The 22,017-nt window shown below is 45.6% G+C and overlaps 1 protein-coding gene across 5 annotated transcripts in view; it reads left to right on the top strand.

Moving 5' to 3' along the window:
- The window catches only part of mon2 (MON2 homolog, regulator of endosome-to-Golgi trafficking), a 66,283-nt gene extending 44,581 nt beyond the window's left edge, over nucleotides 1–21,702 (top strand). For 2 of the 5 annotated variants that reach the window (XM_080760889.1, XM_080760892.1), the window contains 12 exons: nucleotides 1,251–1,497; nucleotides 7,176–7,471; nucleotides 8,278–8,546; nucleotides 9,650–9,793; nucleotides 10,765–10,782; nucleotides 12,565–12,693; nucleotides 13,370–13,560; nucleotides 14,646–14,706; nucleotides 16,411–16,534; nucleotides 16,759–16,966; nucleotides 17,504–17,586; nucleotides 18,813–21,702. In XM_080760889.1, coding sequence (XP_080617015.1) covers nucleotides 1,251–1,497; nucleotides 7,176–7,471; nucleotides 8,278–8,546; nucleotides 9,650–9,793; nucleotides 10,765–10,782; nucleotides 12,565–12,693; nucleotides 13,370–13,560; nucleotides 14,646–14,706; nucleotides 16,411–16,534; nucleotides 16,759–16,966; nucleotides 17,504–17,586; nucleotides 18,813–18,979 — 1,937 coding nt within the window. In that variant the 3' untranslated portion in view covers nucleotides 18,980–21,702. The remainder of the gene's footprint in view (nucleotides 1–1,250; nucleotides 1,498–7,175; nucleotides 7,472–8,277; nucleotides 8,547–9,649; nucleotides 9,794–10,764; nucleotides 10,783–12,564; nucleotides 12,694–13,369; nucleotides 13,561–14,645; nucleotides 14,707–16,410; nucleotides 16,535–16,758; nucleotides 16,967–17,503; nucleotides 17,587–18,812) is intronic. The other 3 variants (XR_013963904.1, XM_080760891.1, XM_080760890.1) reach the window with 3 other exon arrangements.
- The last annotated feature ends 315 nt before the right edge of the window (nucleotides 21,703–22,017 follow it).

The following is a 22,017-nucleotide window of genomic DNA, read 5'->3' as shown; positions in this document are numbered from 1 at the left end:
TCTATCCGGTCTAGACCGGATGATAAAGACTGAAAAATCAAAATCAAAACCTCTGCGTCACTTTGTGGGTCCCATCCGGCTCTACTGGCCACTCCACCGCTGACCCACTGCCGCCCCAATCACCCGACCCGGCAATGCAATAACCCAGCTGGTTAATGCCAGCCAAGGCAAGCTGACAACATGTTGCACTGACTGACACTCTGCTGGTAATGTTTCTACTGCAGTCTCATCAAGACATTGCTTTGGGCAATGAGCAGCATTTAGATTCAGCACAGCCCTATATTCCGTTTCTGCATTTATCTTGGTTTATTTGATTTCGTAAAGGCTGGCTCTGCCCCGGGGGCAACTAAACATCCACGAACTCATTTCACAGCTTGTCCCTTCGATTTCCTCTCTGCCGTGCCGCATTGACTTGTTGTTGTTAAGAGAGGTAATTATTGATTTGAGATAACCATAAGGGACCTTTTTAAACAAAAACAACATCTTGCCTCCAACCAAAACAATCGACAAAAGCACATGATATTGACCTTATTAAGTCCCGCCTCCCCTCATCCATGATGATTACTATTCATGTATGCAGTGGCTACCAGCTCTGTGGCCTCGTGGTTAGAGTGTCGAGGGTTCAATTCCCATGCCGAGTCATACCGAATTCAAACAAAGAAATGCCCAATTCCTCCCTGCTTAGCACTCGGCATGGAGGGTTGGATTATGGGTCATGTCGCTACATACAGTACTAATTCCTACACGGGTGGTGTTTATAACCACTCAACCCGGGCAAGTTAAGTTTACTGAGGTTAGGGCTAGGTTTAGGTATAGTTTTACTACGGTTAGGGTTAGGCTGTCAATCACAGCGACCGGCCAATCACAGCGCGTCGACTGCACAACCCGTGTAGGCTTTGGGTATGTTGCGGTCGTGTCCAGATTCCTCCCTGCTTGGTCTGCTATTTTCAAAAATAGCAACAACCAAGCTTGTAGATCTGCTATTTATCAATAGCTAAAGTATAACAAAATGTTTTAAAACACCAAAAGGAGTTCCCGACGTCCTGAATGTTTTTTTTCTTTAACCCAAGTCCAACCCTGAGTCCTTCTTCGTCCGTTCTTCTCCATCAGGGGACTTCTTCAAGGCCTGGGAGGTTCTCCTGGACCACATCCAGTCATCTTGTTTCTCTTCTCCAACCAGGGGACTTCTTCAAGGCCTGGGAGGTTCTCCTGGACCACATCCAGTCATCTTGTTTCTCTTCTCCAACCAGGGGACTTCTTCAAGGCCTGGGAGGTTCTCCTGGATCACATCCAGTCGGCGGCGCTCAGCAAGAACAACGAGGTGTCGCTGGCCGCCCTCAAGAGCTTCCAGGAGATCCTGCAGATCGTCAGCCCCGTCAAGGACTTCGAGATGAAGATGGTCGCCTCCGCCTCCTCCTCCTCGGAGCTGAACGCCATGGACGCCGCCGGGGGCGTCCCCCAGCCCCCCGCCGTCAGCGTGCTCATCGACCCGCTCAGGTACTTAATCCGTACTATGTGTGTAGTTTTCTTTGTGGTGGAAAAGAGAACCCCTTTTGGTTGTTAGACAGACTGCTAGACAGACTTATAGCTTGTTACGTAGACAGCACTAGAATTGCATTTTATGTAGTCATAGCACTTTTAGTGTATGTCATTGTGTAATTAAGTGAACGTTTCGTGAAGATTCTTGTAAACCATGTTTTTTCTGTTCTATGGACCCTAGAGGACACAAATAAAACGGTTTACATTTTTTTTCCGCGCCCTAACAATATTTTATCACCATGGCAATACATGGCAATGTGTAGCAATATTCCGTGTCTGTCTGTATTTCTGTCGACATCATTTCTCCAAATCTGCCAGGCCGATTTACACCAAATGTGGTCCAGGAGTGTATGATGTGCTCTGGAAGACCCCATAAAAATGTCACCACGATCGGCCCATAGGTGGCGCTACAGCACCAAATTCAAAACAAAAATTCATGATTATTCACAAACTACTTGTCCAATATCAATGACATTGGCTTGGTTGTTGTACCATGGGCTGAAGCACAAGCCCAGAAAGTTTGACCACAATCCACCAATAGGTGGCGCTACAACAACAGATTCAATATGCAATTTCACAAGGTGCATAAGCTACCTGACCAATTTTCCACAAAAACCTTGAATAATCAGTAACGGACAGTTTTATTTCAAATCAAAGGGTTTATTTACGAACGTGACATGCTCAACTGTACAAAGAATCACTGTAGGTATCATCGTCATCACTCTCAGCATCATCTTTTGTATGATTATCACATGAACCCTCAGCAGCCTCACATTTGCAGAGCTCTGTGCATGGAAGGTTATTACTGTTGCAAGAACAGCGGCCGCTACACTTGCTGGCAACACATGCACACCTGACGAGTTCAACAATGGCCTCTGGTGCAGGTGGAACCTTTGAGACTACAGGGACACACCTTCCATCATCTTGTTGCTTCCATCCTAAAGAAAGTGGATCTAAAACCTGTGGCTCAGCAACGATGTCTTGTGCCCATACATTGGCTTGCCAATGTGCTCGCAGAATGTGTTCGACGATGGACCCTTGCGTTGGACATATCTTTTCAACACCCTGATTGCCCTTGATTGTACTTTAGCTGATTCATACCCAGGTTTGAAAAGCTGACACACAAACTTTTCACACCCGGCTAAGGGCTAACACCTCCAAGGATGGATGAGGGCCAACACCAAGTTCAGCAAGTGCATGGAGAACATCATCACCAGTCTTCATGAACGATTTGAAGCAGGAAGATTTACCTTTTCCTCGGATGAGACCAGTGGTATCGCAACCAGTGAGCGTGAGGAATCCTGGCAATGCGGCTGCTCGTTTGGGGCCAATGGCCGTGTAGATTGGTCTGAGTTTTATCGTCCGTCTTTGATCTCCTGTGCCCATGATGATTGCACTCTCTGGTTGAAGGTCTGGTAACCTTCGAAGGGCAAGTACCAAAACATCAGTGTCACATGAGTATATATGTGGCGTTTTACCTAAACGACTCACTGCTGCGGCATACATAACCAGTAACGTATCCGCCTCTTCTTGTGTACTTGTGATGTTCACCATTTTTGTGTTTGTGGACATGACACCCTTGTGTGTGTGTGTGTGTGTGTGTGTGTGTGTGTGTGTGTGTTGTGATTGGTAGCTTGCAAAGATCAACAGCTTTTTGTGCAAGGTAGAGGACGAGGTTGGCCTTGGTTTCCTTGCTTCCGAGGAAAGCCTTGAAGTCTTTGACTGGTATGTTATACTCTATTTTACAGAGATGTCTTGTTCTGTCCTTCATGGAGTTTGTCACTGTATAGTTGTCAAATAGCAAGTATAGATCTGTGTAGCCTTGCGCCTTTATGTCAACACTCCGAGTGAAACATTCTGCAAGAGTTACGAGGGAGCAGAGCACTGAACTTTTGTGAATGAGAGGGTCAGAGGGGAAAAGAACATGTGGGACAAAATGACGAAGCTGAAGTATCTGACCTGGAAAGATGGATGCAAAACTATCAAGCTTAAGGCATCATCTGAAATAGTCAGCTTGAAAGCAACAAACTCCTTGTTTGTTCGCTTGCTTCTCGTTGCCAAGTCCTCAAGAGAACTGGACCTGCAGAACATTGTGGGAACACATGAATTTGCTGATCACAATGCCAGCTTAATGAAGTCTGATGGTTCTCTGTTGCAGACTAGAGCCAAGTCTGCCCTCATCCATGAATTGGAAGGAGTGGTTTCAGAGATGGAATCTAATGAAGAATCCATAGACATGCAGAGTAGCCCATCTGCAGAAGTGTTGACCAGTATCTTGATTGACGGCATGGCTGTCGTGCAGGAGATGGTTGTTCGGAAAGGTGAAATAGTAAAACGAGCAGCCGCATTGCCAGGATTCCACACTCACTGGTTGCGATACCACTGGTCACATCCGAGGAAAAGGTCAATCTTCCTGCTTCAAATCGTTCATGAAGACTGGTGATGATGTTCTCCATGCACTTGCTGAACTTGGTGTTGGCCCTCATCCATCCTTGGAGGTGTTAGCCGGGTGTGAAAAGTTTGTGTGTCAGCTTTTCAAACCTGGGTATGAATCAGCTGAAGTACTTTGGTGGCACATATTTAAACAGCTCAAGGGCAATCAGGGTGTTGAAAAGTCCACGCAAGGGTCCATCGTCGAACACATTCTGCGAGCACATTGGCAAGCCAATGTATGGGCACAAGACATCGTTGCTGAGCCACAGGTTTTAGATCCACTTTCTTTAGGATGGAAGCAACAAGATGATGGAAGGTGTGTCCCTGTAGTCTCAAAGGTTCCACCTGCACCAGAGGCCGTTGTTGAACTCGTCAGGTGTGCATGTGTTGCCAGCAAGTGTAGCGGCCGCTGTTCTTGCAACAGTAATAACCTTCCATGCACAGAGCTCTGCAAATGTGAGGCTGCTGAGGGTTCATGTGATAATCATACAAAAGATGATGCTGAGAGTGATGACGATGATACCTACAGTGATTCTTTGTACAGTTGAGCATGTCACGTTCGTAAATAAACCCTTTGATTTGAAATAAAACTGTCCGTTACTGATTATTCAAGGTTTTTGTGGAAAATTGGTCAGGTAGCTTATGCACCTTGTGAAATTGCATATTGAATCTGTTGTTGTAGCGCCACCTATTGGTGGATTGTGGTCAAACTTTCTGGGCTTGTGCTTCAGCCCATGGTACAAAAACCTAGCCAATGTAATTGAAATTGGACAAGTAGTTTGTGAATAATCATGAAATTTCGTTTTTAATTTGGTGCTGTAGCGCCACCTATGGGCCGATCGTGGTGAAATTTTTATGGGGTCTTCCAGAGCACATCATACACTCCTGGACCACATTTGGTGTAAATCGGCCTGGCAGATTTGGAGAAATGATGTCGACAGAAATACAGACAGACACTGAATATTGCTACACATTGCCATGTATTGCCATGGTGATAAAATATTGTTAGGGCGCGAAAAAAAAATGTAAACCGTTTTTTTTGTGTCCTCTAGGGTCCATAGAACAGAAAAAACATGGTTTACAAGAATCTTCACGAAACGTTCACTTAACTGGATTCTGCTACATAACTACATACACTATTTATTGCGAACGCACTGAGCACTAACTATGAGACCTAGCAGAACATGTCTGTCTGTGTGTCTGTCTGTCTGTCTGTCACGCTGTAACACCACCTGCCCGCCACCAGAGGGCGCAGCTGTATCACACACAAAAACACACACACACACACACACACACAAAAACACAAAACACAAAAATCTTAAAAAAACCCAAATATGCGTTCGCTTCCCACGTTTGCGCGTCTTACTTGTAGTACACATGTATATTGTTATTATTGTATAATATATAATATAGTATAGTATAGTTGACAGACATAGATACTCCACTGTTATGTTCTTAGCTTATACACGATTCATGTACTGTATGCCATGCTTTTGTTTTTGCTTAATGTAAGTCGCTCTGGATCAAGAGCGTCTGCTAAACGCCTACATTGTAAATTGTTGTGTACAGCCACCTGTACATTTTATTAGAGAGAACATTACAGTTGTGCCGTTTGTGAAAGAAGCCTGTAAATATCTGGAAACCCTCTTAGTTTTATTGTAAATGAGATGAGAGAGACCCTACGGCTGTGCTGTTTGTAATTTAAGAGAGACCCGCCTTCCCCCGCCCCCCTCTTTCTATGTTTTCTTGGAAAGATGACACGATGAGAACTATGCACAAAAACATTATAATCTTTGCTTCTAGGGGTTCCCTGGAACAACATATTTTCAGATGGGGGTCAGCGGCTAATTACATATATTTTTTGGGGGTCCTTGACATGAAAGTGTTTGAGAACCACTGACATAGAAACAGAAAACTGTCAGTATTAGAACCACTGACATAGAAACAGAAAACTGTCAGTATTAGAACCACTGACATAGAAACAGAAAACTGTCAGTATTAGAACCACTGACATAGAAACAGAAAACTGTCAGTATTAGAACCACTGACATAGAAACAGAAAACTGTCAGTATTAGAACCACTGATATAGAAACAGAAAACTGTCAGTATTTAAGAAGGCATTTTGTAGAATCGTCCTGCAGGTCAAAATTTTATTAAAACTGTGACGTGACAACAATGTACAATTAAGGCATTTATCAGACGCTCTTAATCCAGAGCGATTTACATTAAGCAAGAACAAAAAGCATGGGAATACATCACATACATACAAAGTAGTTATCATGAAACATGCGTAATAGCTAAGAACGTAACAGTGGAATATCTATATAATGAAACTACCGGTATACTGTATATATAATTATACTGTACATACTATATGATACTAAACATATGTACTAGGGCCGGGACTTTATGCGATTAATTTAGATGAATTAACTACAGAAAAATGTATCGCAATTAACTACAGAAAAATTAATCGCACCTTTTTTTTTTTAAGGCGGAACGTTTCTCACTGGGCGCATTTCCAGTACTGAATAGGCTCATTAGGCTGCTGCACCGCCTTAAGTTGATATTTTTTCAGACCTCCAGTTCTAGGCAACACAGAATGGGGTGACTTTTTATTATTATTTCCACAACAGCTATATTAATGACAGTAAAATGTTGAAAATGAGTGGTATCCTGTAGTATCCACTATTCATTGATTCACTGGGATACCAAAAAACATTTGAAAAAAAAGGTTTCTTTGCTGTTCTCAGGTTGAAAATTGATATGCGATTAAAATGCGATTAATCTAGATTAATTAACTACAAAGCCTCTGATTATTAGATTAATTTTTTTAATCGAGTCCCAGCTCTAATATGTACTATAAAGTGCTATGACTACATAAAATGCAATTCTAGTGCTGTCTGTACGTAACATTAACCCATTCTGACCGGGAACCCCTTTTGGTGTTATCATCATGTTATGCTTTAGCTATTGAAAAATAGCAGATCTACAAGCTCATAGCGCGCCACCGAGTGGCGCGCTACGAGCTTGTAGGTCTGCTATTTTTGAAAGAATCGAAGAACGACTGACATTTTTAGAATCTGATCTCAGGTCAGAATGGGTTGATCAGACCAGTGTGTGTCCAGTGGAAACCTCGTATGAATCTGATCTCAGGTCAGAATGGGATAACCGATGCCTGTGTGTGGTTGTGTGCCCTCAGTGCCTCGGGGCCCGGCAGACCGGCCCTCAGTGCCTCGGGGCCCGGCAGACCGGCGCTCCTCGTCCGCTCAGACTCCATGCTGGAGCGGCTGACACGCTACAGCGACGTGCACGAGGCCCCGCCTCCCTCCGCCGCAGCGGGGGGCGGAGAGGGGGAGGAGTCTGCGGCGCCCATGGACGACTCGGCGCTGTGGTGGTCGGCGTGGAACACGTGGTACCGGACGGGCACCGAGGCCACCAGGCCGCCACCGTCGCCCCCCAACGCCGCTGTCGCCGCTACTGCTACCGCTGCCGGAGGTACGTCATGACGTCACTGGTTCCCCAAAGTGGAGTCCGGGGACCCCCAGGGGTCCTTGAGGGAGTTTACAGACTTTAGGGTCTGTAACTCTGAGACTGTACAAATGAAACCAAATTGAAAATTTAAATTAAACAGGTTGAGAATCACTGCTAGAGCTGTGAAAAATCTTCTCTTATGGGGGTCCCTGGCATATGTTTTCTAATGGGGGTCCTTGACATAAAACAGTTTGGGAACCACTGCATTACGTTATCTGAGATGATCGCAGATTCGCCGACTAAGACTATGACGAAAAATGTCTGTCGACTAAGCGTTGTGGTCCAAAAATAAACTGTCTCTGCGTTATTGTCAGGGAGGTGGCTCTATATCGTTATATTGTCAGGGAGGTGTCTCTATATCGTTATATTGTTAGGGAGGTGTCTCTGTATCGTTTGCGACAGTCAGTCAATCATATATGATACAGTCTGCTTCTAGCGAAAATGTAACTAATTCAGTAGCAGTAACATTAGCGTTTTCTCTCAGTCAGTTGATTCTTCATATCCATATGATGATATGAGTGAAGCGGCCGGGAAGATTTTGTTTATTTTTCAAACACAGTTCTTATATGAGGTGATCTTAAAATCCCCCTATGGGGATTACAATGCAAATATAAAGTACATGAACCTGTGGATTTACGCCACTCTACCGATACTGACGTCAGACTTCAGTGCTCAATACGAGACTATAGTGACCCACAAATCCTGAGCTATATATGTGGGTAAAAGGGGAAACGGCGTAGCTAAACTGTCATGTCGATGCCGACCCCTAGGTGTCGCCGGCGGCGTCCCAGAGAAGCCGGCGTTCGTCCCCAGCCAGCCCTTCCTGACGGCGCTGGTCCAGATCTTCCCGGCGCTCTACCAGCACATCAAGACGGGCTTCAGCATGGACGACCTCCGTCAGCTGGGCCTCATCCTACACGGTGCCGTCAGCACGCCCATCAGCTCCGACGCCTCGCCCTTCATCCTGCCCTCCTACACCGAGGCCGTGCTCACCGGGCTGCAGGAGGCCGTGCTGACCGCCCTGGACGTCCTCCAGAAGGTAAGGGACCCCCTTCATCCTGCCCTCCTACCCCTGGACGTCCTCCAGAAGGTAAGGGACCCCCTTCATCCTGTCCTCCTACACCTGGACGTCCTCCAGAAGGTAAGGGACCCCCTTCATCCTGCCCTCCTACACCGAGGCCGTGCTCACCGGGCTGCAGGAGGCCGTGCTGACCGCCCTGGACGTCCTCCAGAAGGTAAGGGACCCCCTTCATCCTGCCCTCCTACCCCTGGACGTCCTCCAGAAGGTAAGGGACCCCCTTCATCCTGTCCTCCTACACCTGGACGTCCTCCAGAAGGTAAGGGACCCCCTTCATCCTGCCCTCCTACACCTGGGACGTCCTCCAGAAGGTAAGGGACCCCCTTCATCCTGCCCTCCTACCCCTGGACGTCCTCCAGAAGGTAAGGGACCCCCTTCATCCTGCCCTCCTACACCTGGACGTCCTCCAGAAGGTAAGGGACCCCCTTCATCCTGCCCTCCTACCCCTGGACGTCCTACAGAAGGTAAGGGACCCCCTTCATCCTGTCCTCCTACACCTGGACGTCCTCCAGAAGGTAAGGGACCCCCTTCATCCTGCCCTCCTACACCTGGACGTCCTCCAGAAGGTAAGGGACCCCCTTCATCCTGCCCTCCTACACCTGGACGTCCTCCAGAAGGTAAGGGACCCCCTTCATCCTGCCCTCCTACACCTGGACGTCCTCCAGAAGGTAAGGGACCCCCTTCATCCTGCCCTCCTACACCGAGGCCGTGCTCACCGGGCTGCAGGAGGCCGTGCTCACTGCCCTGGATGTTCTACAGAAGGTAAGGGACCCCCTTCATCCTGCCCTCCTACCCCTGGATGTTCTACAGAAGGTAAGGGACCCCCTTCATCCTGCCCTCCTACACCTGGACGTCCTCCAGAAGGTAAGAGATAGGGATGTGCACGATATAATCTGTAGCATAATCGGAATCAGCTGTGCATAACGCTGCGTTCACGGCTGCGGTGAGCAGGCTGTGCATAACGCTGCGTTCACGCGGCCACACGCAAAGATCACGGCATAATTTGTCACATTGTAAACTCGGTTGCTCACAGGGTTGTTCTCTGCATGTCTCCCCTGCTGTAGGCCATCTGTGTGGGTCCAGAGAACCTCCAGGTCATGTACCCGGCCATCTTCCAGCAGCTGCTGCTCTTCGTGGAGTTCTCCTGTAAACCGCCGCAGTACGGCAAGATGGAGACCAAACACGTGGCCAACGCCAAATACAACCAGGTAGGGGAGGGGGGGTGAGGGAGGGGAGGGGAGGTGAAGGGAGGGGAGGAGATAGATAAATATCTATCCATCCATCCATCCATCCATCCATCGTGGGGACAATGCTGTTTGGATCCAGCAGCATTGATTGGTCCGGCTGGCTGAAGCCATTACTCCAACCAACGCAGTGGTTTTAAAACCATTTTCCTATCAAGGTTCATTATTAGTTCTGCATTTGACCCACGGACCACACCATGTGATGACATTTAGCCTCTCAGACCCAATACTTTCGTTGCTAAGAAACAAATGGATATTTGTAGCCTTGAGGTCCCTTCAGACGGGGAGGCGTTGTCACTGTTCATGACGGCCGTGGGACGCGTAGCGTAAAAAATTGCTCCCCACAATCCAGGTCTAGTTGCCCTGATGCGAGCGTGTGCACGGTGTACGCACGTGACAATTTCACGGGACCGCTCGCCCGTGGAAATACGCTTGCGTATGCTTTGCTCCCCAACTTCTCTGCACGTCCAAAAATAAACGCACGCCTCTCATTGAAAATTAATTATTAGGCGCACACCCAGGCCTTTGTGATCAACTCAAGATGTTTCCAGTTTGTTGGAAAGTGAGATTTGTTATAGTTTTAGATGTCATTCTAATCTTCAGCTCGGTTTCCCTAACTTCTTCACCCATGGCATCATTCTCATCTGGTCCACCGAGCCGGTTACATTCTCATCTGGTCCACCGAGCCGTTTACATTCTCATCTGGTCCACCGAGCCGTTTACATTCTCATCTGGTCCACCGAGCCGTTTACATTCTCATCTGGTCCACCGAGCCGTTTACATTCTCATCTGGTCCACCGAGCCGTTTACATTCTCATCTGGTCCACCGAGCCGTTTACAGAATCCACAGTGTAAAAACCCGTTTAACGCCGACCTTTATTCTCTCGTTGTGTTTTCCTGTACGGTGTGACAACTCACTGGATGTACCGTTATAGATTCAACTGTTTGCACCGGTGAGTTCTACCCTCTACTGTACCCCCCCCCCCCCCTCCCCAAACCACCCTCCACACCCCCCACTCTGTAGTGGTGGTGACATACCTCCATTGTTTGTGTTTTGTTAGATGAGGCATTTTGTTTTTACCGCATGTACAATTTTTCAATCTAGGCATAATTAATATGATTGAGCAGACGCTCTTGTCTCTCCAGACAGAGACACTTGAAATAAGCAAAAAGCATGTACTGTACTGTACTATACTGTACTGTAGCATGTACTGTAGCGTCTTATTACGTATGTCTCATCTACTGTACATCGCTCACTCACTGTCGCACTCCATGCCGCTACCCTCCCAAGCAGTGTTGTTTTCGTCGACTAATACTATGACGATCATTTTTCGTCGACTACCTTTTTTCACTGTCAAAAACTAACTAAGCCATGATGACTAAAACTATGACTAAATATATTGACAATTTCGTCAACAAATAAAAACTAAACAAAAATGTTACGAAGGGGACTAGTGGCCAAGAGATCCAGTGTCATTTTACACTTGGTTGCATGCTGAAAATAGCCGATCTACAAGCTCACAACGTGTCGCGCTGTGACGCGTTGTGAGCTTGTAGATCGGCTATTTTCAGCAAGTGTAAAATCAGTCATTACGACGCCCACCAAACTACATTTTAGTCGACTAAATCAACTGTAGATTTAGTCTTAGGATATTTAGTCGACTAAAACCAGACTTAACACCAAAACATTCCGGGCTGACTAAAATGTGACTGAAACTAATTGAAAACTATATTGAAGAGACTGTGACTAAAACTAAAATCTAAATTTGCTGTCAAAAACAACACTGCTCCCAAGCCCCCTCCCACCACTAACTGGTGTTGTTTTACACGGCGGTGTCCTAAATCTGTGAGATCCCAACGTTATTCTGTCGTCTTTTGTGTTGTCGTGTTTTCTTCGGTGGCGTTCACATTATAATGCACACTTTTTGTTTTGCTCTTTTAATTAAAGGCACATTCTGTTGGAAGTTCACCTTTAAAAACATAAAAAGAGATCATCTCACTTGGCATTGGAATTCCATTCATTTGAGCTGCTGTTTGTGCATGTGAATAATTATACAGAGTGTGCCTTTATATCCACTTGAATGCTATAGCATCCTAATCTGGGGGGCGGGGGGAACATTCGCCCCCAAAAATATCCGATCTACAAGTGATTGTAGATGTGCTTGTAGATCGGCAATTTTCTGCAAAGAGATCTGTAGAGGTTAAAAAGCCTTCTGGTTTACTAAGTATAGTCCAGTGGTTCCCAAACCTTTTCATGTCAAGGACCCCCAAATTGACACTCATTAGCCTGTGGACCCCCATTTGAAAATGTATGCCAGGGACCCCCATAAGAGAAGATTGTTTCGGCTCTAGCAGTGATTCTCAACCCGTTTAATTTCAAGGACCCCCCAGTTTGACATGCATTAATCTACGGACCCCCATTTAATGGCATTTCTATCCCCCAATTTATATGTTATGGAGTTCCATTTGTACACTCTCAGAGTTACAGACCCATAAGGGTCCATTTGGTTCCAAACTATCATTTACCTGGGGGACCCCCTGGAACTCCCTCAGGGACCCCTGGGGGTCCCCGGACCCCACCTTGGGAACCACTGCTAGAGAGGGCTTAGTGGGTTAATACTGCTCTGAATGTTGCATCACCATAAGCGTAGCAGGCTGTGTATGGACTGACTCCCATGTTGTTGAACCTCTCTCTCTCTCTCTCTCTCTCTCTCTCTCTCTCTCTCACCCACCAGGCAGAGTGGGTTGCCTTAAACTACGTCCCGTTTGCTGAGCGCTCCCTGGAGGTGGTGGTGGACCTCTACCACAAGACCTCCTGCCACAAGGCTGTCATCAACCAGAAGGTCCTGCAGAACATCATCAAGGTGGGTCCGACCAGAGCCTAAAGGCTCATTCATAGTCTGGAGTTTTGTTGGTGAGGTGACCACCGCTCCGGTGGTGAGGTGACCACCGCTCCGGTAGTGAGGTGACCACCGCTCCGGTAGTTCGGTGGTCACCTCACCACCGAAAATCCAGACTATGAATAACGCTTCAGCTCCGTCTGAGTTGCTACCTGAATGGTAAATTGTGTTGTGGGGAGCGCATTTGCCCCAACCAGGGACGTGCACACACAGACACCAAAGGGGGCTTCAGCCCCTGCCCTTTGTCCCGTCTGTAAAACAACTCATGCCCTTTCCAGACCACGAATGCAGCATATTTATTTACTATGGTGAAAGAAATGCAAAACGCCACTCCTTTCCATGCCATGCCGGAAGGAAGGCAGCATTCAGGAGAATTGCTTTTTTTCACCCTGAAGTCTCCTTAACTTGAACACAGTATTTTGCGTTGAACAAATTTGTTTTTGATTTGTTACACCTGCATCTCCACTATAGCTAAAGAGTGCTGGGTTGCGCCCCGAAAATAGCAGATCTACAAGCTCTCAACGAGTCGCAGCGCGACACGTTGTGACCTTGTAGATTTGCTATTTTCACAATATTTGTCCAAAAGTGCCCTGTGCCCCTGTGATGGTGGTGACGTGACAGTAACTCTCTCCCCTCTCAGACGCTCCGGATACCGCTGGGTCTGAAGTACGCCTGCCCGTCGGAGAGCACCTGGAAGCTGGCCGTGTCGTCCCTGCTCAAGGTGCTGTCCATCGGGCTGCTGGTGGCGCGCCAGCACGCCTCCTCCGGGAAGTTTGACACCATGTGGCCCGAGCTGGCCCACGCCTTCCAAGACTTCCTCTTCACCAAAAGGTACCGTGATCTCTCCGTTGATTGGACTTTGGTTCTGAGTGGTCACACTTTGTACACTGTATATGTATGTGACTTTGTTATAATAATAAAACTTTATTTGTATAGCACCTTTCATGACAGCTCAAAGTGCTTTACAGAGCATTAAAAAACAAGAGCAGTAATGCAATACAGTGAGGACATGAATAACAAAAAAAGATCAATTAAAAGCAAGGGTGTAGAAGTGGTTCTTGAGCTGTGCTTTAAAAATGTCTACAGAGGCTGCCTGTCGAAGGTACAGTGGGAGCTTGTTCCATGCCGTCGGCCTGTAGAAGCAAAAAGCTGCTTCCCCGTATTTTTTAGTTGCCATTTTTTAAGGCAAAGCGAGCAGGCCAGCAGTGGAAGACCTTAGGGGGCGACCATTGAGAGCTTTATACACAAGTAAAATAATTTTAAAATCAATCCTAAAAACAACCGGAAGCCAGTGCAGTGAAGCCAAAACTGGAGTTATATGTTCTCTCATCTTAGTTCTAGTTAAAACTCTGGCTGCTGCATTTTGGACAAGTTGTAATCTGTCAGTTGTTTTCTTAGGCAGTCCAGAAAAAAGTGCATTGTTATAGTCCGAAGGCACATTATGTCAGTCGAGGAGATGTTTTTTTTAATATTTTCTAATATAGACCCCTTTGAAAAACGTTTGGACACACCTGCTCTACTCCATCATATACTACTATAGCTTCACACGGAAGCAGCAGGTCCACCAGCTCTTGTAGATCTGCTCATCATAACGTGTTGCAATGAAATGAATTGTGAGCTTGTAGATCTGCTATCTAACTGGGGTATTTCTATTGTGCAAAGCTTAAAGGTGGAATAGCACTCGTTTTCAACATTTTACTATAGTATTAACATTGTGAATCACATATTAATGATTGATCAAGATGTGATTCACAGTGTTAATGATTTTTTATTTCCACACAACAGCTCTAAGGTATATTAATGACAAATGAGTGGTATTCCCCATTAAAGTGTTTTAGGACCAGACTAATGGTTGATTATGGCAGTGAAATAGTGACTGTTTGTTGTTGAATGTGGGTTCTGTCTGGATTTCGCAGCACTCCTCCGGACAACTTGTCCATCCAGGAATTCCAGAAGAACGAGGCCATCGATGTAGAGGTACACGTAGTCTACACTACTTTACTTTATTCCTTTATTTAGTGGGGACAGTGTATTTTGATGAACATTACATTAAAAATGCAGTGTAAATATACCAGATTTATCAAAACATGCTAATTTCCATCTGCAGTCCCCAGACATCAAACATCAAACAACACAAACAGGACTGACATACAGAACATAGCATACACATACCTAGTACATTTCAAACGTAATAAGACTAGTAAGAATAAAAAATAAGAAAAGATTAAACTATTATTAGAGTAGGTTTACTCTATGTTGGACTAAGCGTCATACTTGATCACAAGACTGGTTATTAACCATTGTTTCAACTGTCCTTTAAAAGCTGTGAAAGTGGGGGTCTCCCTCAGTGTGAGAGGGAGCTCATTCCAGTATTGACAAAGTCAAAGTCGTACGATTTGTCACACACGTTACCGCAGTGAAATTTGTTCTCCACATTTGACCCATCTATCTTGGGAGAGGTGAGCTGCAGCCGTGCCACGCTCGGGAATCATTTGATTAGTAGATTTGACCCCCAATCCAACCCTTTGATGCTGAGTGTCAAGCAGGGAGGCATTGGGTCCCATTTTTACAGTCTTTGGTATGACCCGGCCGGGGATCGAACCCCGACCTCCCAGTTTCAGGGCGGACACTCTAACCACAAGGCCACTGAGCTGCTTTGACTTTGACTTCAAAACTAACCTACGATGACTGAAACTAAGACTAAATATACTGACAATTTCGTCAACAAATAAAAAGTAGACTAAAATACAGATACAGAAACATGAGGTTTTTCAGAAAATTGTCATCATTTAGAAGACATGTTTTTAAATGTCGACGTCAGGCCTAAATGGGTTGTTCTGTTAACTCATGGTACAGTTTGCTGATGACGGGTCTTATGGGTTATTCTGTTAACTCATGGTACAGTTTGCTGATGACGGGTCTTCTGTCTCTCATTATTCTGTTAACTCATGGTACAGTTTGCTGATGACGGGTCTTCTGTCTCTCATTATTCTGTTAACTCATGGTACAGTTTGCTGATGACGGGTCTTCTGTCTCTCATTATTCTGTTAACTCATGGTACAGTTTGCTGATGACGGGTCTTCTGTCTCTCATTGTTCTGTTAACTCATGGTACAGTTTGCTGATGACGGGTCTTCTGTCTCTCATTATTCTGTTAACTCATGGTACAGTTTGCTGATGACGGGTCTTCTGTCTCTCATTATTCTGTTAACTCATGGTACAGTTTGCTGATGACGGGTCTTCTGTCTCTCATTATTCTGTTAACTCATGGTAGAGTTTGCTGATGACGGGTCTTCTGTCTCTCATTATTCTGTTAACTCATGGTACAGTTTGCTGATGACGGGTCTTCTGTCTCTCATTATTCTGTTAACTCATGGTACAGTTTGCTGATGACGGGTCTTCTGTCTCTCATTATTCTGTTAACTCATGGTACAGTTTGCTGATGACGGGTCTTCTGTCTCTCATTATTCTGTTAACTCATGGTAGAGTTTGCTGATGACGGGTCTTCTGTCTCTCATTATTCTGTTAACTCATGGTACAGTTTGCTGATGACGGGTCTTCTGTCTCTCATTATTCTGTTAACTCATGGTACAGTTTGCTGATGACGGGTCTTCTGTCTCTCATTATTCTGTTAACTCATGGTAGAGTTTGCTGACGACGGGTCTTCTGTCTCTCCTTCCAGGTGGTGCAGCTGATCAGCACAGAGATCTTGCCGTACGCCAACTTCATCCCCAAAGACTTTGTGGGTCAGATCATGACCATGCTCAACAAGGGCTCCATACACTCCCAGTCGTCCTCCTTCACAGGTAAACACCGTGGGCCAATACAAGACAACAAAGCCACACAGTGACCCGTACAACATTTAAATACCACCACCATACCTAGTGCAAAAGAGGGGAAGAACATCACCTCAAAACCTTCAACCCCTACCCTGTCTGCCCTCTGCAAGGACTCTGTTAAGGAGTGTGATTGACAGAGGGACAAAGGAATGCTTATACTATTATATATATGTGTCCGTTCCCCCCAACAGAAGCAGAGATCGACGTGCGGATGCGTGAGGAGTTCTCCAAGGTGTGCTTCGAGACCCTCCTCCAGTTCTCCTTCAGCAACAAGGTGAGCACCCCCCAGGAGGGCTACATCTCCCGCATGGCGCTGTCCGTCCTGCTCAAACGCTCCCAGGACGTCCTGCGCCGCTACGTGGACGACGAGAGGCTCAGCGGACGCTGCCCCCTGCCCAGGTAAGACCCTCTACCTAGCCTGACACTCAGACCCCCTAGCCTGGGCGCCCACACTTTTTTGACCAGCTCAACAAGATCTATACCCAATGAAAACATTATAATAGCATTGCTGAAAATGTCTTTGGAATAGCGGCACTGGCATTACATTTATGACAAATGCACTTGGAATGGGAACTAGAGGGGGAGAAATGGAATAGAGTTTTTTTGTATTTCATTTGTAATTCTACCAACATTTGTGCGCAGCAACACTCTCGAAAACAAAATATTGCATTATGGGTTTGAGTTTGACTGCCCGACAGTCAATCAATCAAGTCAACTTAATTCAAGTGGCAGATGCCAAAAATAGTTTTTAGATTTAAATTAAATATTAACACCAAAAATATTACGGTATACATTAATTGAAATCCTCATGCATTATCGCTAGGCTGAAAGAAGAGATCCCACTTTTTATAGAACTTATCTTCTTGTATTCAGGCTACTTTCAAGTACAAACGGAAGCTGAAAGACATTGTTTCATTTGTCTCCGTTTCATTCTAGGCAACAGGTGACGGAGATCATCTTCGTCCTGAAAGCCATCAGCACTTTGATGGACTCCCTCAAAAAGACCCAGCCGGAAAACGGTGAGCTTTCATAACGCTGCCACAAAAAAGAAAAAGAAAAGAAAAACTCATTTAGATCTTTGAAAGAGGAGATGACAGGCAAACAAGAAGGAAAATGCAACCTACATTAGCATATGTGTCATCTATTAATTCCACATAGATGTGGTCCTGTACACTGGGGACCTCCTTCTAATAAACCATTATTTTTGTGTTCCTGGTCTCGGGGAGATGTATTTATATTATGGAACCCAACAAGGTTAATTAGGCCATTAGACTGTCTGTGAAATGCAAACAGATTGAACCGAATCGGAGCAGTAATTATCTCTTTGAAGTGCCCTTGAAGTAAGTGTTGCCATGTCCTCTTATTATAAGCGATTATTGTCTGTAAAGTCGCCTGTAAATTAGTGACGCACCGAATATTCCACCGCAGAAAATATTCAGCCTATTCGGTTTCGGCCCATTAATGCCTGAATAAATGTTTTATGGACCCATAATAGTGATTATTATTTAAGTTAAGTTTTGCCATAGCCATTTCTCTCATAAATCGGGTAGCTTTAAGGGTCGGCCGTGACAACAATGGTAGGAAAAAAGATATATAATATTATTCAGATATTCGGTATTAGGTTTTCGGGCCAACTGTTTCCTTATATTCGGTATTCGGTTTCGGCCAAGAATTTCCCTTTCGGTGCATCCCTACTGTAAATATATGTGCGTTTTTTTGGGGAGCTTGTTTCTGAAGTAGTTGCTTATTTGTCCGATATTGATATACTGTAGGATTCAAGTGGTAAAACTGGTTTTCGTGCCATTTAGACCTGAGGACGATTCTACAAATATAGCGGACGAGCATTTTTCGTCGTAGTTTTACGCCAGGGCTCCACCGGACGCGTCTCCGTCGCGTCCTGCTCGCGTCACGACAACGTCAACGTCACGCTAGAGGTGCGCCACTGCGGGCTTTGGAAAACTGTGCGTCAGCAACATTATGGATAATGTATTGTACGTACGTGCGTGCGTCAAAAGACGAACCGGGGCAATTTTTTTGTCACCGAACGCAGCACAACTCAACGCGGGCAGTGGAGCCACCCTCCATTGATTAAAAGGGAACATTCCTGACGCTGACGGAGACGCGGCGCGGACGGACGCGCCCGGTGGAGCCCTGGCGTTAGTCGACAAAAACAACACTGGGTCCTAAATACCCCCGGATGTTAACGACCTTCTCTCTCTCTGTCTCCCCCTGCTGGCGGACACAGTGGACAGCAACACGTGGGCGCAGGTCATCGCCCTCTACCCCACCCTGGTGGAGTGCATCGCCTGCTCCTCCCCCGAGGTCAGCTCCGCCCTCAAGGAGGCGCTGATGCCCTTCAAAGACTTTATGCACCCCCCGGTCACGTGCACAGTGCACAACGGAGAGTCCTGACCACACACACACACACCCCTGTCTCTGCACAGTGCACAATGGAGAATCCTGACCGACCACACACACACACACACACACCAAAAACAAACTACAAACAACCCTTTTTTTTCTTCTTTTTTACGCGATGAAGAAATTATGAATGTGTCTTGACTCCAAAACACACGCACAAACGCACACACATACATTTACACACACACACACACACATACATTTACACACACACACACACACACACACACACACACACACACACACACACATACATTTACACACACACACACACACACACACACACCAAAAACAAACCACAAACAACAACCCTTTTTTCCTTCTTTTTTTGTACACGATGAAGAAATGATGAATGTGTCTTGACTCCAAAAGCACACGCACACACACACACACACACGCACACACACACACACACACGCACGCGCGAACGTGAGCATTGTATAGATATTATATTGTCTCTGTCGGGTGGAAACCTCCAAAAATAAATGTTCCCTTTTTTATTGTTAAATGTCTTCTAAATCCTGACAGTTTTCTGAAAAACCTCATGTTTCTAATATGTCAGTGGTTCACAAACTATTTCACGTCAAGAACCCCCAGAAATGTCTGTAATTGGCCACCGAGCCCCATCTGAAAATATGTTGCTCCCAGAAGCAAAAGATTTGACTTAAAAACGTTCGCACTGAAAGGATATAATTATATTCAAAGAGACAAAAACACATTTTCACGATTTTTCAAAAATAACAGACCTACAAGCTCATCGCGCGGCACCGAGTGCCGCGCGATGAGCTTGTAGATCTGCTATTAACATAATGCTTAAAACACCAACAGAATGGGTTAATTAAGGCATCGATTTATGGAAAAACATGTAGATCTGTGGTTTCTGCCCGACAGCAACGATGTGGTGATAATATGGATCGGAGTCGAGTTTTAATCACATAAGGCCTTTTTTTATATATACTTTAACAATCGTCTGACCTTTAAGTGTGTGTGTGTGTGTGTGTGTGTGTGTGTGTGTGTGTGTGTGTGTGTGTGTGTGTGTGTGTGTGTGCGTGTGAGAGAAATGTGGAAAGTGAACAAGAAAATGTATATTACCATCACAATATCGACATCGAGGCAAATTGGTCAAAAGGACATTGATTGATATATTCGATTGTTTTTTACCTATCGCCTAAAACAAACACACACACACTTTCAACGGACGGTGACTCTGCGACACGCACGGACCCCCGCTCATAACACACACTTACACACACACACACACACACACAAACACACACACACACACGAACGTTGTGCATCTAATGCCAGCCCCCCCCCCTGCCTCCAGCGGCTGGAGGCGTGTGTTCTTAACCCATTCTGAACGGGAACCCATTTTGGTGTTATAGCATCATGTTATGCTTTAGCTATTGAAAAATAGCAGATCTACAAGCTCGTAGCGCGCCACTCGGTGGCGCGCTACGAGCTTGTAGATCTGCTATTTTTGTAAAATCGAAGAACGACTGTGACATGTTTAGAATCTGATCTCAGGTCAGAATGGGTTATAATCAGACCAGTGTGTGTCCAGTGGAAACCTCGTATGAATCTGATCTCAGGTCAGAATGGGTTAATACGGTGGTCCTCGGGGCGGTGGGGGGGGTCCCTTGTCTCACAGGAATGTAACTCTGAGCGTGTGCACCGGGTCCATTTGGTTCCGAAGTGTTAACATTACGTTCCCTTTACAGGAACGTGACTCTTAACAGCGTAGAAACGGAAACCAAGTGGACCCGCCGTAACTGGTACCGCAACCGGGCCACGAGAAAGATGTGACAAAAACAATTATCTGACCCACCTCTCCACCTGACCTGTGAAATAGCTATAGTGGATGTTTATACCATTGTTTTTGAACCGGAACTGATTGTCGGGCCATTTTATGAGTTTTTTTTTCTTCTCAAAAACGTCTGGCACTGACCGGCGCGCTAGCGGGCCACTATAGCACTGGCGCTGATGGAGTTTTAAGGGTCTAAAAAACGGAACCAAATGGACCCGAAAGAACAGTACGTAGAGATTTAAAAAACTAAAAGGTATCAAATGGTACGGTTCGAGGAGTCGTTGAAAATGAAGAAAAGAGATGTTGAGAATCACTAAACTAAGCTATAGTGGAGCCTCCGATCTACGCTGTTAAATCAGTCAGTGTTTAAATCCTTCCGGGTCCATTTGGTATGACTCAGCGTTACAGACCGACCCCCCTCCTCTCCCCCTCCCCTTAAAGGGTTCATTTTTCGGGGGCCTCTCCTGGGTCCACCGAACCGTGCGTTTGAGAAGCGGTGTTGTAATAAATGATTGATTGCAGTGTTTTTCTCTCTCTCTGGGTTTGTAGCTTCGTTCTATTTCCCCTGACGAGGAGAGTCGGTGTACAGCGTGTGGTGTTCATGATGTAATTAAAATAAAATAATGATAATAAATAAATACTTGGGGCGTTATTGATCTTTAAGAAAAAAGAAATAAAACGATAGCATAATTATTGAACGAACCGGACGTCGGACGGACATACAGTATAAATAGAGGACTTTTTCAAAACGGGCGAGGATTTTATGCAAGCGAGAAAGTCTGACTTGTTTAACATTCCATGATGTCATCATTTTAAGACGGCCACCTGCAGAAGGGATGTACTGTACTTGTCTGTACAAAAATAAACGGGACAGTTACAGTACCTTGTACTGTCTGTACAAACCAAACCCACTGTGTTCAACTTATTCCGTGCTATCTTTACTCAGCTGAGACTGAGGATATAATACTAGGAATCATGGGACGATACAGTATATCGTTGGCGTCAGGCACACTATCTTATAAACCTTTTTTTAAAGATATTTTTATGGGTTTTTTCTGCCTTTTATTGTATTGATAATTTGACGGGAAATGGGGAGAGAGATGGGGGGGGGGGAGGCTAAAACAAAACGACGCCAAGGTTTAAAAAACAAATAAAGTATCATCCGGTCTAAGCCACGCCTAGACCGGCGGTGGCTCAGGGGTAGAGTGGCCGGTTGGCAACC

The sequence above is a fragment of the Protomyctophum bolini genome (assembly GCF_963924005.1).
Source record: "Protomyctophum bolini genome assembly, chromosome: 4".
Taxonomy (NCBI): Eukaryota; Metazoa; Chordata; class Actinopteri; order Myctophiformes; family Myctophidae; genus Protomyctophum; species Protomyctophum bolini.
This window is presented reverse-complemented; position numbering and strand designations above follow the sequence as displayed.